The sequence below is a fragment of the Limulus polyphemus genome, unplaced genomic scaffold (genome assembly GCF_000517525.1).
Source record: "Limulus polyphemus unplaced genomic scaffold, Limulus_polyphemus-2.1.2 Scaffold601, whole genome shotgun sequence".
Classification (NCBI taxonomy): Eukaryota; Metazoa; Arthropoda; class Merostomata; order Xiphosura; family Limulidae; genus Limulus; species Limulus polyphemus.
The window spans coordinates 407,588-423,581 of NW_013666211.1; the positions used below are offsets into that span (position 1 = coordinate 407,588).

The 15,994-nt window shown below is 28.8% G+C and overlaps 1 protein-coding gene across 10 annotated transcripts in view; it reads left to right on the forward strand.

The window, feature by feature from the left end:
- Positions 1–15,994, forward strand: part of LOC106459403 (bromodomain-containing protein 3-like) — a 122,199-nt gene that overhangs the window by 66,221 nt on the left and 39,984 nt on the right. For all 10 annotated transcript variants that reach the window (XM_013919020.2, XM_022385883.1, XM_022385884.1 and 7 more), the window contains 3 exons: positions 5,885–6,329; positions 13,719–13,889; positions 14,741–14,866. In XM_013919020.2, the coding sequence (XP_013774474.2) occupies positions 5,885–6,329; positions 13,719–13,889; positions 14,741–14,866 (742 nt within the window). The remainder of the gene's footprint in view (positions 1–5,884; positions 6,330–13,718; positions 13,890–14,740; positions 14,867–15,994) is intronic.

Consider the following 15,994-nt stretch of genomic DNA (forward strand, 5'->3'; position numbering starts at 1 on the left):
TAAATAATATATATATATATATATATATATATATAAGATATTACTTTCATTATGTATAACTATTTAAGGATTCAAGAAATATTGATTCTATTGTAATATTATATTACATGTGGTCTGTAGTAATGTAACTAATTCATCATATTTGCTTCTATAGTGCTTTTTTAAATTTTCTGATAATGATAACTCGTACATGTTTATTAATCCTATGCCTATGAGTTAGTTGGTCAAAGTGTGTATGTCACAACCTTTGTACAGAGTTATATTTAAAATTTAATTAAACAGCATCATTAACAGTGTATGTCAATAAACTTGGCATCAAAATTTTATATATTAAGTAAATTTTAATTTCTTAATTTCACAAGAAAATATTTAAAGTTTGCAGTTTGCACTTCTTAGGTTCACATGATTCAGTGATATTGTAACTTCCAAGTTGTAGATTTCTTTCATCCCTTACAAGGATGCCAAGTCATGCAACAATTAGAAACACTTGCTATAGATATTGACAAGCCAGAGTATAAGATTTCATCCTCTTTTTTTATTTACTGGGGTATCACTATTTGCTCAACTCGTATTGATATGCTCCTTCCATATCCATTGTCTCTTAAGATATATTTATGATTCTCTTTCTTTAACATTACTACTGGACATGTTTATAGCCAAAAGAAAGAGCAAATTCTACACAATCTAAATCAGATGTTTATCTTTTTTGTTGTTTTAGTGGTAAAAGCTGACACTTTGCTGTGAGTGCTTGATGTATTTGGACTAAAGACCTTGCTCTAATTTATAATGCAATTTTTAACCTATTTTTAGGTTAGTTAGACAGCCAGATACATTATAGTAGTTTTTAGATGTTTTAACCTGGTGTTTTAAGTTGCATATTTTAAATCTAATTGAATTATCTTTTGAAAAACCAACATAGTGAGATATCAAATAGGTTTAATAAACCAATACCCAAGTGAAAAAGGCTTTAATGTTAAAGTAATTAAGATTTTTTGGTTTTCATGTATATCTCGTATTTATTATTGAATAGTTTGTAACAAAAGTAATTGTAATGCAAAAATTAGAAACTTTTTAGGTTATATAAGAAATCTTAAATTAAAAAAATTATCTTCCAGGAATGTGTTTAGGCTGCTTTCATGTGGTCTAACACAATTTGTATACCGTAACTTGCACTAAGCCATTGCTGTGTAATTTATTGCGTTATGTTAGTTAAACATACTTCAAAGAGTAATAAATGAAAAAAGTGAAACTATTATGAGCTTAGGGCTATTTATCATAAATAGTTGTAATTGTCTGTTACAATCTGCAGTCATTCTAGAAGCACTTTTTGATTTTATTTGAAATTTTTCATTCTTTTGTTTCACTGTACATTGATGATTAACTACAGTTAAGTGTTAGGGTAGAGAAATTACAAGAGTATAAAGTCTTACTGAAAAAAAAAAGATTCATTTAGGAGATTCTAGAGATTAATTAAATATGAAACTAAGATGAAAAGAACTATTTTTATTCTTAGCATAAAAATCACCTTTCACTCATCAGACTCAGTAAAGGCTTTGTTAATTCACAGACAAATCTTAAGTAAAAATACATTATTAACTTTTGTTTTTTTTATGTATACAAAAACTTACAGTGCTTACTAAAAAAGCTTGCCAATTTCATGAAGATGCACTTAGTAAAATCAGAGTTATAGTATGTGTAGTTTCATGGTTTACAAGGTTGGTCAAAATGACCAAGCTCATATAAAAAATATTTAAAGGTTTTCTTTTGTATTTGTGTTCTTGTACTAATGTCTTTGATTTGGCATATTTCATTTTTTTAAAGTATCTCTATTATAATGTCTCGAACTGTAATATAAATGATAAAGATTTTGTTGATATAACTATTTGTGATCATTATGTTTGGTATATCATTAGATATTCTTTTTGCTTTCACTCGTACGTTCTTAGAATTGTTAAAGTATTTTTCTTTTGTAACCATTGCCAAATTGTATTCAGTGTTAAAGGGTGTTTTTGCAATTGCAGTCATAATTGGTTTTAAAATTAAATTTAATCGTTGGCTAGATGACAAGCCTGAAACAGAAGTGGAATGAAAGATATTCTTTGCAAGCTTACCGTATGTTTCCCACCATGTTATTTTAATGTAGACATTTTCAAAATCTGTTGTTTATTTTGAGTCTCTGTAGTTTTGTGTAACACCTGATTCAGAAAACTCTTAAGATGATTTCACTTTAGCTACCTTTTTTCTTTGTTGTTCTCTTGTTGAGGACATCTGATGTGCTTGTGAGAGGTATAGATGTACCTTATGTATGAAGGTTGACAGCAATGTCCTCCAATGGTAGGTCAGGTGATATCTCAAGGTTATGACCCCTAGTGTTTCAGTGGTATTGACTAACTGTGACATAGGTAGTGCACACGTCTTGAGAATATCTTGTAGAATTTGGTATAAAAATACTATATCTTAGTTCTCACACTCTATCAAGTTTAAACCATCAATCTGGTCAGTAAAGTTCTTTCTTTAAATAGTGATAATTTCAAAGTTTAGTAAATTAATTAATTCATAGTAAACATTTTAATATGTTATTAAGAGAGATTTTATTATAAAGATGCTGTCCTATATGGACAATATTTTGATTGTTTGTAAGTTTAAATAAAGATTCTTTTGTTGTATTTTTATATTCTTGTGTACAGCCTCTTTATTTCTCAAACTCTGACAGTTTTAGAGAAATTATGTATCACTTTGTAATTTACCCTAGTGATAATTCATTTAATTTAACTTGCTGATAATTCAATTATAAAATTGACCAACCTCACACTCTGCAGGAATCAGTTAACAGGAGAATACCACAGCAAATAACGGTGATCTTTCTCCATCTTTTGTACTTTTTTTGACATTGAAGGTTCCAGTATTGGTACAGAGAACTTGTAAAGTAAACTAAAAGAAAACTTGGAAAAAAGTTCATTGAAAAATTTCATTATTTTATCCTATGTGTCTAAATGTTGTAATTATTTTGTGTTATGTAAATAAGATGTAATTGTGTGTTGTTTTTAAAGTAAAAGCCCAAAAAAAATGAGGGAACAATGTTATAGGCACTTGACATCGTGTAATGCATGTTGGTAATTTTTTCTTATTTAGCATTTATATTGTGTTTCATTATTCTATCAGTCACTGACTTGCATCCCTAGATATGGTGCATGGTAGTCTGTTTGCCATCTTCTTCTTAGTACACCCACCATTGAATATAGTTAAGTATCTGTACGTGATTTCAACACAACCAGAAAACTGAAGTTGTTTTTTAAGTGTTATTTCAAGTTTTCCTGTTAATCTGAAATTTACTATTTTTTGAGCACCCACATGATTTTTTGACTTGCACTATTATAAGTAGGAAATAAAAAGGTAAAATTATGGATTGTATTTAAGTGAATACTTTAGTTTGGATTTTCAATAACTCAAGTTCTGTAACCATTGTTTCTGTGTTCTCTTGGTATCATCTGTTTTATTCTTGCTGCTGTGTCTGTGATATTATCAGAAGAAAGCTTTCATACTCTAGTTCTACTTGCCAGTAACTGGATGTGAAGAATCAAAGTTAAACTTACCTCACTATGTGTAGAATAGATTTAAAGTTATAAAGAACTTTCAGACAATGCTCAGAGTTTGATAGCAGGAAATCTTATCTCTTCTTACCCAGACATTGTTGTTCTGTACTTAGTTATTGGAAATTCCAGAGAACCACTGTCCCATGCATCCAAATCATAAAATGTCATCCACATACCTTTCATCAAGAAGTGAGTTTTGATGATATGGGAAAAGAAATGGTCTTTATTTGGAGTTTACACAGTATCAGTGGGATCCTTATTTAACTTTATAAAAGATGTATCACCCTGATTGAATTCTTGGCTTTTCCTTTAAATTTTTTGTTCATTACAATATAATTGTTTTCCATTATCAAACATAAATTTCTTACCCTTTTGTCATATAATGTCACTCATATTGCATATTGAAATTTAATTAAATATATAATTCTGATTCACTTCAGTAATTTTATGTCTGAAAATAATACAGAAATGACAAAACATTTTTTAATGACGAGCTAGTTACTTTTACAAAACAAAAATTCAAAAAGCATGTAAAAATTTTTTTAATGTGTAGGTAAGAGAACTGCATACTTTGTTGTTTTTTTATTATGGTCTGTCAGTTAACTATATTAAATTACAAAGAAAGCATTTAGTAACAATATTATTAATCGAGCTATGATTTTATTGCTTAAACTTGCATGTGTAGTACCTCCCATGAGAGGGTCTTGACAAATAGTAAAGTATCTCAGGTTTGAAAATAGGGTAAAGACTTGTAAAAAGAGAAGTTAATCTTTAAAACCATGTAAACAACTTCCCTATTATTCTATGTGGCATTTTTAAACTTATACAAAGTTTTGAAGTAGTATCCTGGAATGTTGAACACAGTTTTGAGAAATAACGCACCTAAATAGTGGTCTGTTTTTTTTCCTCTGTATTTTTGTAGTGTTTGATTTTGTTGATGATACTAAATGTTAATATATTGTTTCCATTTGAAAGGTAGAAACATGTTTCTGCAACAAATATTTATTTAAGGATACTTAAGGCTGGCCGGGCCATTTGAGTGAAGTAATTGTTCTAGTGAGCAAAAAATATACTAAATGAAAATTACAATGGTGTATGTTAATATGAAAAACAAGATAACATTGATTGAATATATATAAACAAAACCTTTTAATCAGTAATAGAAAATCATTTTGTTCTTTTTTTTTCCCATTGATCATATATACGGACAAGAAAATTGCATAATGTTGTTATATTAAAGATAGACAGAAAATTTTTACTACGTAAGTATTTGGTCTGTTTTAAAAGATTCCAGACTAATAATGTAAAACAAGTTTTAGACAAATGGAAGGTTGTTTTCTAATATACAATGGTGTTTTACAACAAATTAATAAATTTAGAAGTGAAAAGTTGATAGAAATAGTGAATCAATTGTGTTTTTGTTGTTCTTTTACCCAGTGAAAGTTTCTACTTGATTCAGCAGTTTTTGATCTTAAAAACTGAGTGCCCTAAATCTAGGTTTCCAGAGCATAAGAGCAGATCATTTCAATATAGTTAAATTATAATATATTTTTTCACCATTCTCAGATCATAATGTGTCATTATATTATTTTTAACTGAATTTCTCTCAGTCTTGGATTAAATATTGGAATGGAAAAGCCTGTCCTTTCAAAAAAAAATATTAAAGTGTGTATATGTGAGCTCAAAGCCATCACAGATGTTTTTCTTCTCTGCAATGTCTTTATGTATGTTCAACATCATTACAAGAAATAGAATGAATTTTATTGTTTGTAACATTTGAAAATATCATTTTATGCTATTATAGTAAGTGACTGATGGTTTTTTAAATGGAAGTTATTACTACTTGAGTTACATTTCCATAAAAAACTGTTTTCTTTTATCAAGATGATAAATAAAAGTTTGTAAGTAAAAGTAGTAACTTTAAGGATGCATTTCATTACTTTGGCATTATTTGGTAACATTATTTCAAAAAATTATACTTATGTTTTAGCACTTTACCATTGTTACTTTACTGAGAAACATACTGGTTTGGAGGAATGTATCATCCTCTGTCTTTTTTGGACTTCACACACAGAATTAGTGAGGACATAGCTTGTGGTATTACTTAATTTTTTCCTGTATATTCTCTTGGTCTTGTGAGAATAGTTCATTACCATCTTTGCATATTTACAGTTAATCAGTTTCAGGCTTTTTTTGTTCGTTTTTAAAAATTTAATCAGCTTGCTTTATTTTTCATATTTAGTATTAGTATTTATATATATTTTGTTTCAAATTTCAATTTGTTTTTCTAGCTGCGGGCAATTACTGAACAGATGAGTTTATTAGCAGCTGAGAGTAGAAGAAAAGCCAAGAAAAAAAGAAAAAAGAGAAAAAAAGAAAAGGAAGAACCTGTAAAAGAAATAAAACCTGACGTAGAAACACTTCCTCTAGAGCCGCCTGTTACACAACCATCTACTATTCCACCAGTGAACAATACAGTTCCACCTCCATCTGCAAAGGAAACACACCCACCAAAAATTCAAAAATCAGCCAAAAATAAAACTAATACAACACCTACTAAATCTCAAAACCAAAACAAGTCTTCAGGTCAGACAAAGAGACAGAGATCAAATAGCAAGTCATCAAAGAAGAGTAGTAAAAGTGTACCAGCATTTGACAGTGAAGATGAAGACAATGCAAAACCAATGTCTTATGATGAAAAAAGGCAGCTGAGTCTGGATATTAACAAATTACCAGGTAACACTTACATTTTCTAACTACATTTTAAAAGTGATAGTATGGAAACTGATGGTTGCTTTGTGGTTACAACATTGGTGGAATCCACCAATCCCAATAGCAGTTTTCTTTTTTATTTATATTCCTCTTGATTTGTCCATTTGGACACAAAATAATTTTTAATTTTTAGGCCTTTTGGTTTTCTAATATTTTGCCTGGTTTAACATTTAATCTGTAACTTTCAAAGGATTATATTAAATCTCTCACTAAGGGCTCAGTCCCAGGGACTGACCTCGTAACCATTTTGTGCTTGTTATAGCTTTCATACAATAACTTTTAGTACAGTATGTGTATCTTCATGAAATTTTGCAGATTATCAGTAAAAATTACATGTTGGAAAGTCAACATTCAAAAAGTAATTTTGATTTTAAAATCAAAAATAATTTTATGCATCATAAAATTGTCAAATTTCACTTGTGAAATCTTTATAATCTCCGGATAATTATCAAATTTCTTTTTTAAAAAAAAGAAAAAACTATTATGTCTGTTATTTTCATTGTTGTATCTCTGTATGGGTTTGGTTAATTTGACCGACCTCGTAACTATAGTAAAAATTAGAAAATAGATATAAATTACACTTTTTTCTTTCTGGAATGACTACAAATTATAACACGAAACCGCAATTGTTTAGTCTAAATAACTTAAAACTCATAACATTATACATCTGTATATATTTATTTTATTGACCATTCAGCTGTGTCTAACTAACACTAAAGAAGTTACAATGATGCTGCACTCATGCATTTGTTACTGTATCCATTAGTATAAAACTGGCTTTTATAGATTGACCTGTCTTGGCTTTGTTCTAGAGGACCATTATTTTGTAAAATACAGTCACATTTTGGTTATATGTTACATATGTACATGTATTATTGCTATTTACAAATAATTTCTTAAATTTCAGTTATTTTTCTTAAAACATAGAACAGTAAATATAGAAGTATAGAAAACAATGATCTAGTCTACATACGAACGTTGTACTTGTTTACTGATTGCCATAACTTGTTAAGCCTTATCAAATTTTGCACGTGGAGGATGTAAAACAATATAAATTTATTAGGTTTTTTTATATGCATCTTAAAATAACAAAAATCATAAAATACTGTATCAATACCACAGAATTCCACTGTAATTTATCAAGCTTAGTAACTAAGCTGTATTTGGGTCTAAAAAAATATGATATTTCGAGCTCCATTATCTCCTACCTTTATGCTTCGATTCTACCATGAAAATTTAGGTTTTTCTGTGTAAACACTTTGCAGAGGCTGAGAAAACTATGTGGGAGACATTCTGAGCTTTGATTGGTTTTACACATGTCATATAGTGAAGTAAGTGTATGTAAGTAAGTATTTCCAAAAATGGAAGAGGTGGGCAAGGCTACCTTGGTTGATTCACTAAGTATAATAACATCTCGGAAAATTGAAAATATAGGAGGTTTATTTTGTATTCTGGCTTGTCAATATCAGTAATTTGAGTTTCTAATTTGAAAAAACTACAGACTTTGTATTTGGACATCATAAACATCTAATTTGAACCAAAGCTGTATTCAACATACCATGTGGCACACAAAAATTGGTATTTAAGGATTTTTTAAAATATTTACTTTTAAATTAATAAATTAACTAATGTATAGTACTAAAATTTGAATTATAATCTCCACTTTGATACCCAATTTATTGGTATACATTCATAAAATAGAAGCTCAGTAAAATTTTGAATGCAAGTCTACAAATGTGATGACATGCCCTTTGAACTCTGACTATAAGAAGACCCATTGAGATAGAGTTAATTGGTTAAATTGCCCAACATTACATCATTTTTCCACCTTTGTCAGCTATAGTTACAATAAGCTTTATATGTTCTGTGAGTCCTTTGGAGCACTGGTTTTTAATTTAGTTAGCTTATGGTTGGGAGTCAGCTTAGTTTTTAAGATGTTGTAAACCTTGAGGCTAATTACTGTTTGGTTAATTGTATTTAAATCACATGTCCCCTTTTCTATTTTAATAATGATTTCTTCATTATTGAGGTTACCTCGTGAGGACAGGGTTCTCATTAAGTTCCCACAGTGAAGGATCCCAGACTCTCAACTTTTTTTTCTAAGGGTCCCATAGGTAGAATTTAATAAACTCAAAAAAAAAGAAGAGAAAAAAGGAAAAGGCACCTCAGTTTCAATGAAAAAGTTTATTTACAATGCACACTACCTTCTGCCAGTGGAAAAGAGCAAGTTAATGTTCAATGAAAAACTGCATTGCATGTTGTTTCCCTTTATGAGTGCAAAGTAATTTTCACGATAAGATTAAAAATACTTTTCTTCATCTGTAACTTTTCAAATATCATAACCTTCTAAATAAAAAACAAATGTTTTTTTTTTCAGAATAGCTATATTTTATCTGTTATTTTCTGTACCCTAACTCTGTATGAGGTCAGTTGATTTGACTGACCTCATAACCACCATAAAGAATTAAGAAATAATTATAAATCTCCACTATTTTCTTTCTGGAATGACTGTAAATTGTAACAGAAAACCATGATTGCTTATCCTAAGTAGCTTAAAGCTTGTAATAGTATACATTTATTTATACTTAAATTTTATTATGTTATTGCCCATTGAACTGTGTCTAATTATTAAGTATTATTTGTGCCATATAAGTTGCAAATTACATTACGAACTTGTAGCTCGCATTATGGTATCAAATTACATATTGCACAGACTACTTGCGAGCATATCTCAAAAATTATTATTATTATTATTGTTATTATTTATTTTACTCTAGCTAACCTAAAAAGTTTTCAGTTTTTACATTTTAGTTACTTTTATAATAATAAATACATATGAAAAACAAGAAACAAAGTGCTAATCTGTTTTTTTTTTATACTCTTGACTGTTGATGATATTTAACCCAACTTTTTTATACTAATTGTACTACTACTAAATAATTCCATTCAATAAAATAATGCACAAAAGAACATAGAATAATAGCATACAAAAAATAAACTGTTTTCTAACTATTACTATTTTTCTGGCTTTCTAACAGTGTGAGAAAAGCCATTAAAAATTCAGCTAAGCTTGTCGATGTGTTTCTCGTGGGAATAAAATTTGAACTGGAAGGAAAATAGACAATTCTATGTACAAACAACAATGTAATATAATACATCATTTGATAGAGAAAAACTTTGTCTTTCTATTGGTTATAAATAATGTATTTTTAAATGTCATAGAAAATTATTGGCAAGTTCTGAAAGAGAGTATGTGACAGATCGACATGGCAAGAGAGGTCTGATTTTCTAATTTATTGCTCTGTAACTAAATAAGATTGAAGGCTATATAAATTATGCTTTGCCTGAATGATGAAATCATTATAATGAGTAATTTATGTTAAATGTTGTACTTCTCAGGGGGGTGGTAAAAAAATTAGAGAAGAAGGAAGACATAGGAAACAAACATCAGAGTTCTCATATTAGTGGAAATTAAAAATTTTTTGAAAGTATTTCGTTATAAAATTAAGAGCTTAAAACTTAAATAATACAAAACTTTGATTTATTATCAATGTTCTGCTACTGAGTTTATTCATATACATTAATAATACAGTAGTTTAATTGAATTTTGAAAGTAGTTCTGTGAAAGGTTGTGATGTGCACTTTGACCTATCTGAGGTGAAAGGGTTAATCATATGCTTCTTTCATGAGGCTTTATTTTCATGTAATTTATTGTCATTGATGAAACCTGTTAGAAGTTGATTGTGGACAGCTGTGTGCAAACTGTATGGTGTTTATTATGCGTCCTCAACAAATTCTCATTTGTACAGGATCCTGGAGGTCAGGCTAACTAGAACCCTGAAGGTTGAAAAATTTAACCACAAGTTTAGTAGTACACTAGGTTACTCTTCTGGTTAGTGGTTGTGATCAGATATATTAATAACAGGATCAGGTAGGAATAGGGTGGTAAACAGGTAGTTCCTGGCCATTAAAGATCTCAGTTCTAAATGTAGTTTAAACAGTTCTATTTCAGTTATAGCTATAGATTTTATTTTTTCATGGATGACTTGGATTAGAATTTTAATTTTCAAATTAGATCTTGAAGTATATTTTCAAGGGACAAGCATAGCTGGTTAAACTTCTTCAGTGGATGTATTTGTAATATGTTGCATGCCATTCTATGTTTGTGAGAATAGTCTTAAAAGTTATATACACTAAGAATACTTAAAAGCCTGCTTGCTTAACATTGTGTTTTCACACACTCAGCCACAAAATGTCAGTTAGTAAACAAATTATTGCTGAACCAAAATTCTTCCATCCCTCAGCACAAAAATATTTAAAAATAAAGAAAGAATGCTCAATACTATTTTTATCGAATAAGGTTTTGCATTCCAGTATTGTTTAAGTCAAAGCTGACCCTTCTGAACTATTCTTGAACCTTGACATACAAGATCCTAAGAACAATTTTACCCTATCCCTTGAGAATGACAAGCTTTACCTGATGAAAATATATTTTTTATATATTTCTGCATTATTATGCTGAAGTGTTATTACTGTTTTTGTTTTTCTAATGGTTAAGATATCTACTTAGAATACTACTACTTAATTAACAATGCTAAAATTATTTTAATTCGCTTGATGTGAAAAGCTTTGTTTGATATAAAATGGGATTATATGCTTTGGAAAACATCAAAATTAAGCAGATTTAAGTAGAAAACCACTAAATATATTACGGGTAACTGAATTTGTTTTATAACTGTTATTAGTGCTATTACTATTATACATATATTGTTATTAATTAATAGATATTCTTTGTATTAATTTGTTATTTACAACTTTCTAGTAATTTTAGTAACTTATAGATAATACAGTTCCTAGCATGTAACATGAAAGTTTGTACTATTCATCTGCTGAATTGGTACAAATTTTCAGCACAACTAAACATCTGGCAAAATGACTTAATAGGCTGGATATGTAACACTAATCAAATGCCTGTCATAACCAGGCTCGATCAATTTGACTGACTTTGTAACCACAAAGTAACCACCATGGTTTCCATACTATAACTCTTAATATAGTACATATATTTTCACGAGATTTGGCAAGCTTTTAGTAAACATTGAAAGTCTTTTGTACAGAAACAAATAAGATTTTTTAATTAATTGTTTTGCAAGAGTGTTGACTACTCTGAGTGAAAAGTGACTTTCATGTTGAGATTAAAAATAGTTTTCTTTATTTGAAAATTTTCAAATTTCATTTGTGTAACCTCTGAAACCTAAATAAATATCAAACTTTTTTCAATAAAATTTTATATACCTAATTCTATACGGACTAGGTTGATTTGATCGACCTTTTATCCATCACAAAAAAGTACGAAATCTAAATCACTCTTTTTTTTTTTCTTCTTAGAATGACTGCAGATTATAACAAGAATCACATTTGTTTCTCCCAAGTAGCTTAAAGCTTGTAACAGTCTACATCTGTTTATATTTAATTTATTGTTTTTATTGCCCTTTGAACTATGTATAACTAATAATCCTGCCACACGTAAATTACTCTAAATGTGTAGCTCATGATATCTTATTGAATGATGTAACACACCAGCTGCTCATGAGCGTACTTGTAAAGAATTTTTATTATTAGTTTTTCATTATCTTACCTAATCTAACCTAATATTAAGTTTCTAATTTTTATATTTTAGTTACTTTTATAACAATAAACAAAGAATACACATGAAAAACAAGAAATATAGTATTTACCTTTGTCCTCTTGTTTTTTTGCTGTTGTGTGCTGATGAAATTTAACCCAGCTTTTTTTATACTGATGGTACTAGTACACTAAATAATTTTTATTTACTTAAACCTTATGACATGAGCATCCTTTTATGCTCATGTCACGAGGTTTTAGTGAGTTACATTCAAAATATAATTAAACTACTTTCTTATCATGGTATGCAAATAAATATAGCATAAAAATGTAGCTTATAATCGATATTTTAATAGTATATTAAGTATTAAGCTCTTACAGTTTGTAAGGCAATATTAAAACAAAAATCCCGAATTCCCTTACTATGAGAATTATGACCTTTTCTCTCTAGGCATTCCCTCTTTTCTAATTTATTTACAGCCCCTTCAAGTTGTATGGAATTTAATGTAAATTACTCATTGTAATGTTGTCATTGCTCAGGCAAAGCATAATTTTAGTCTTCAACCTTATTTAGTTACAGAGTCTTCAAATAGAAAATCATACCCCTCTTTCGGTGCCAACCTATCACATCCTTCCTTTCAGAAATTGTCAATAGTTCTCTGTGATGTTCAATACCATATTTTTTTATAACCAACAGAAAACCAAGGTTTTACTCTACTATCAAATAATGTATTATATTACATTGTTTTCTGTTCAGAGAATTGTCAGTCTTACTTCCAGTTCAACCTTTATTCCCATGGGAAACACATAGACAAGCATGGCTGGATTTCTAAGGCTTTTGTCACACAGTTAAAAAGCCAGAAAAATTGTGATAATTGTGGGAAATATTCTACTTTTTTGCATGTTATTATTCCGTGTTCTTTGGAACATTATTTAGTTAAATAAAAAATATTTAGTACAGTAGTACCATTAGTATAAGAAAAAAAAATAGTTGCATTAAGTGTCATTGACAGTCAACAACAACAACAAAAAAAAAAGAAGATCCAGATAAATACTTTATTTTTTGTTTTTCACATGTATTCTTTATTTATTATTATAAAAGTAATTAATGTAAAAATAGGAAAGTTTTTAAGTTAAGGTTAGATTAGATAAAATAAATAGTAATAATAATTTTTCACAGGGTACACTTGCAAGTAGCTTGTGCATAATGTAATTCAACAGTGTAACATGAGCTGCACATTTGCCAAGTGATTTGCAACATATAATGACATGAATAGTTGTTAGGCACCATTCAAAGGGCAATAAAACAGTAAAATATAAGTATAAACAGATGTATATTGTTATGAGTTTAAAGTTACTTAGGATAAACAAATGTAGTTTTATGTAACAATTTGAAATCACTCTAGAGAGAAAAAAGGGTAACTTAGATTTTTTTTTTTTTTTTGGTGGTTACAAAGGTGGTCAAATTGACCAACCTGTGTTGTAAGCCTCAAAGTTAATATTAGTTATTTGTTGGAAATATCTGAAGTAAGCTTGTTTATTACATGTTTACTTGATGCAGCTGGAAGTGCATTCTTAGGTTATAAATATTTATTGAAAAAGTAAGGTGTTATTTTAAATGTGGGTTTTTAATCATTCTTGAAATTGTCTTGGTTTCAACAAATTTCTGATGAATGGTGGGGTTAATAAAACATTGTAGTATAAATGTGTTTGTATATTTTCTAATAGGAGATAAGTTGGGTAGGGTTGTCCACATCATTCAGTCTAGAGAACCCTCACTTAGAGATTCCAATCCAGATGAAATAGAAATTGACTTTGAAACTCTCAAGCCTTCCACCTTGCGGGAATTAGAAGCTTATGTTGCCTCATGCTTGAGGAAGAAACCTAGAAAACCTTACTGTGAGTACATTATGTATGCTTTTTGTTTGAAATGCTTAATTTAAGCTTAATTATAATTATGAAAAATGATGGATTCAACAGTGGTTCAAAGAAAATAGGAAATACGTAGTTTTTTTTTGTGAGAATGTATTGACTTTAGATGGCTTTTTTGTTTGCTTTTATGCTAGATTAGCTCTTTGTATTGCATATGATCTTTTAATACAGCACATAAACATAGCACTGTATTTCCTAAGATTGCATATTTCCACATAACTATTCCGTACACGTACACCAACTGCTATTTAAAGCAGTATCATTCATCATACTTTACATGCAGGTTTATTCTTTGCCCTTGTACAAGGTTTTCTTGGCTGGTCTTTTTCAAGTTTCTTCCATCTTTCAGCACACTTTCCTCCCATTTAATCACTTTTTTTAACCTCTTCTGTTTTCATCTTTTATGTATGTGTTCCTCATAATATCCATATTATATTTACTTTTTTTCCCCATCAGAAGTTAAATACTTGTCATTAAATTTATAGCAATTATTAAATTTCTTAAAATATTGTTTAATTTTGAAGCCATTATTAATTTGATTTAGTTGGCTTGCATGATTTTTGTTTAATTTATGTAAGATATTTTTATTTTGTTTGCATAAAGAAAAGTGGATATTATAAGTTATACTGTTTTTTTTGTTTGTTTGTTTGTTTTTATCTTTTTGGGGGTTGGGGAGAAAAGAGTGCTGTCTCTCAATTCTTGCTTATACTGTTTGGCTTAAAATTTATTGAAAATAAAAGAGGCAAAGAACAGAAGAAAATTGAGACAGTTTCTGTTACTGGTGCTAATGAGTCACCATTGCCTGTCTGTGTGTATAGCCACCAAGAACAAATCAGCAGGCAAGTCTAAAGAAGAGCAAGTTAGGGAAAAGAAGCAAGAACTAGAAAAAAGGCTGCAGGATGTCAGTGGCCAACTATGTCCTTCTAAAAAGCCAGCCAAGAAAGGTAAGGGGCCGAAGCAATAGAATACACACTAATTTTGACCGTAACTATATAAGGGTGAGAAAGTGTGTGAAACTTAGACAAATTATTTACCTTCCACTATCACAATTTAGAAAGAAAACACCTATTATTTCAGTAGAATATACAAACTTTTTTTTACCAAAATTAATCTCTAGCTCTTTTTATGTTTTAACTTTCCGTAATAACTGAACAACAAGGGGATTTTCTTAACAACAGAAAAAGAATGAATAGATCAAATTCAGAAATTTAATTTGTTGTACTTTAGGACTGAAATAAATAAATATATAAATATATATAGTCAGCTAGTTAGTTTCTAGTTACCTGGAAAAACAAAATTTGGAAAGTATAGTAAAAGAAAGTCCAAATATTTTGCAATATTTTTTATTAAAATTCTAAACCATCTCTATAATTTCTGATTATAAAACATTTTTTAATTGTACTAAAAGAACAATTATCAGGGCACTTTCATTCATGCTCACAAATTACTAGAAATATGTGTTTTTTTATGCTGATCTGAAAGAAATTATCTGTGGGAATATACGTTTTTTTTTCAATGTGTATAAAACCTAGGTTTGAAGTTCAGTTCATGGTGGAATGTTTTTGTGTAGTATTTTCTTGATAGTTGTAATGTTTAGCTATGAGATAAAAATTTTGCATGCTAACAGTAAAATTATTTTACTATTACTCTTAAAATGAGCATTAGGTTTCAAGATTGTAAATTAAAAATGGTATTAAAGCACAATCCACATGGAACTTATTAGTCACTGGAACTAGAATAAAGTTGATCATTTTCAGCGTATGACTTTTTGACTAGGAAATTATTAGTAGTAGAACCTGGGAGAAACTTAAAGTACTTCTTTTATTTTATGTTTTTATAAAAAAAAAAGTTTTGTCCATTATTTTCAGTCTTAATATTATTAAAAACATTGGAGATTTCCCTGCTTTAAGAGTTGAATTTAATATAAGAAAACTAAGTACATAAATTTAAAATTCCCAAATTTTAAAAAGTTTGAATTTTAATTTTATTCTTGATTCCAAAATTAATGAAAGGTTTTTGTGGTTATATTACTGGTTGTTTCTTTTTCTTTCTTTCTTGAATTCAGACTTTTT